General features: G+C 57.5%; 1 protein-coding gene across 1 annotated transcript in view; it reads right to left on the reverse strand.

Annotated features, from left to right (window-relative positions):
- FBXL18 (F-box and leucine rich repeat protein 18) overlaps positions 1-1510 on the reverse strand; it is a 41934-nt gene that overhangs the window by 33871 nt on the left and 6553 nt on the right. The window contains exon 5 of the mRNA XM_023532764.1: positions 498-710. Coding sequence (XP_023388532.1) covers positions 498-710 — 213 coding nt within the window. The remainder of the gene's footprint in view (positions 1-497; positions 711-1510) is intronic.

The raw sequence follows: 1510 nt of genomic DNA on the forward strand, positions 1-1510 counted from the left end.
ACGGCAACCTTCCTCAGGGAGACGCAATGAGACACCACGTCCCATCCGTGGGAACGGCTGAAACTTCAAAGACTGACATCACCAAGGCCCACGAGGATGTAGAGCAACTGGAAGCCGCATGCGCGGCTGTGGGCGTTGATGGCGCCTCCCTCTGCGCCACCAGAGCGCCGATTTAACGTTACAGGACTGTTCCCGCACCTACCATGGGACAGCAATCCCGCTCTTGGGGATCTACCTGACAGCGGTCTCCCTCTGAGCCCAGGCCCTCCCAGAACAATGTCCCCAATACCTGCGCCCTCCCCCAGGTGGCACGCTTCCTGCACTTTTTGGCCCCCAGCTTTTGTCCCATGATGCAGCTTGGAGGATGTCCCAGTCGGGGCTCTGGGCGCCCGCCTCCGCTGTCATCGGCTGTGCGATGCCCCTGTGCGCAGCCGGGTATCCGGCTGTCCCCCATCTCCCGCCCACACATGGCGCCAGCCCAGCGCCCCGCGCCTCACCTCGTAGTCCTGCAGCAGCACGGTGTGGGTGAGGCTCTTGTCCAGGCACAGCTCCGCGAGCTTCCGGCAGGTGCGTCGGACGTGCAGAACCAAGTCCGTGCTGGGGATGTGGCTGAGGATGTGCAGGAGGATCTCATCGGAGAAGCCCAGCAGGTGGGCCCCGCTTGGCACCGCAGCCGCCGTGGGGGGCATGTCGCCATCGCTGCACAGGTCCTGAAACAAGGGGGCACCAAGTCTCCATGGGATCCCCAAGGGCAGCCCTCGCCCAGCCTCCCCGGCCAGAGGGAGAAGCCAGCTGGAGCCCTTGCCACAGTCCGTGGGAAAGAAGGGGCTTTGACCGAAAACCTTAACTGCCAAGCAAGAACCCACGACAATCTTCGAAAGCCTCTTTTCCAACTGCGCACCGAGATCTCTCTTCAAAAGCAACAGATTCGAAATGAAATTTGAATTTTTTTTGAAATTTAAAAGCGATTTTTTTTTCCTGCTAAGTGTCTCCGGTCAAGCCTGGCACGTTTCAGACTCAACTGACGACCATCGGTCAAGGTCCTGCGTCTGTGAAAGCTGCTACCCTGTGACTCGTCCCAAATGTCAGCTGTATTCTTAAGCCCTGAGAAAGAAACTCTACAAATAAGAAACAGCACCTACTAGACTAGTGACATCTTTAAACCTTGCGATTAGTAATCAATGACAGAGACCGCACAATTTATCCGCACTCATCACACGTCTGGTTAGACACTCATGCTGGTATTTCCGATAAGACGCCCACGTCTCGTTTTGCTTTTGGAGATCGCTGCCAAAAGTTTTCCTCCCGTACGTGGGCCTCTGTCCTCCTGGACGACGCCTTGCTGTGCACAATCAAGAGAGGGGCTCGACCGAGGTTAGTGTGACACGAAGTCCCCAAGTCAAGGCCGAGGGGATTCAGATGCTCTAAGGGGAGCCCGTGGGGGAGGAATCCCTGATTCTCCCCAGCACCTCCCGAAGGGATGCTCCTGCCTGAAAAATGTCCTCACTGC

This window comes from Pteropus vampyrus, unplaced genomic scaffold (genome assembly GCF_000151845.1).
Source record: "Pteropus vampyrus isolate Shadow unplaced genomic scaffold, Pvam_2.0 Scaffold90, whole genome shotgun sequence".
Taxonomy (NCBI): Eukaryota; Metazoa; Chordata; class Mammalia; order Chiroptera; family Pteropodidae; genus Pteropus; species Pteropus vampyrus.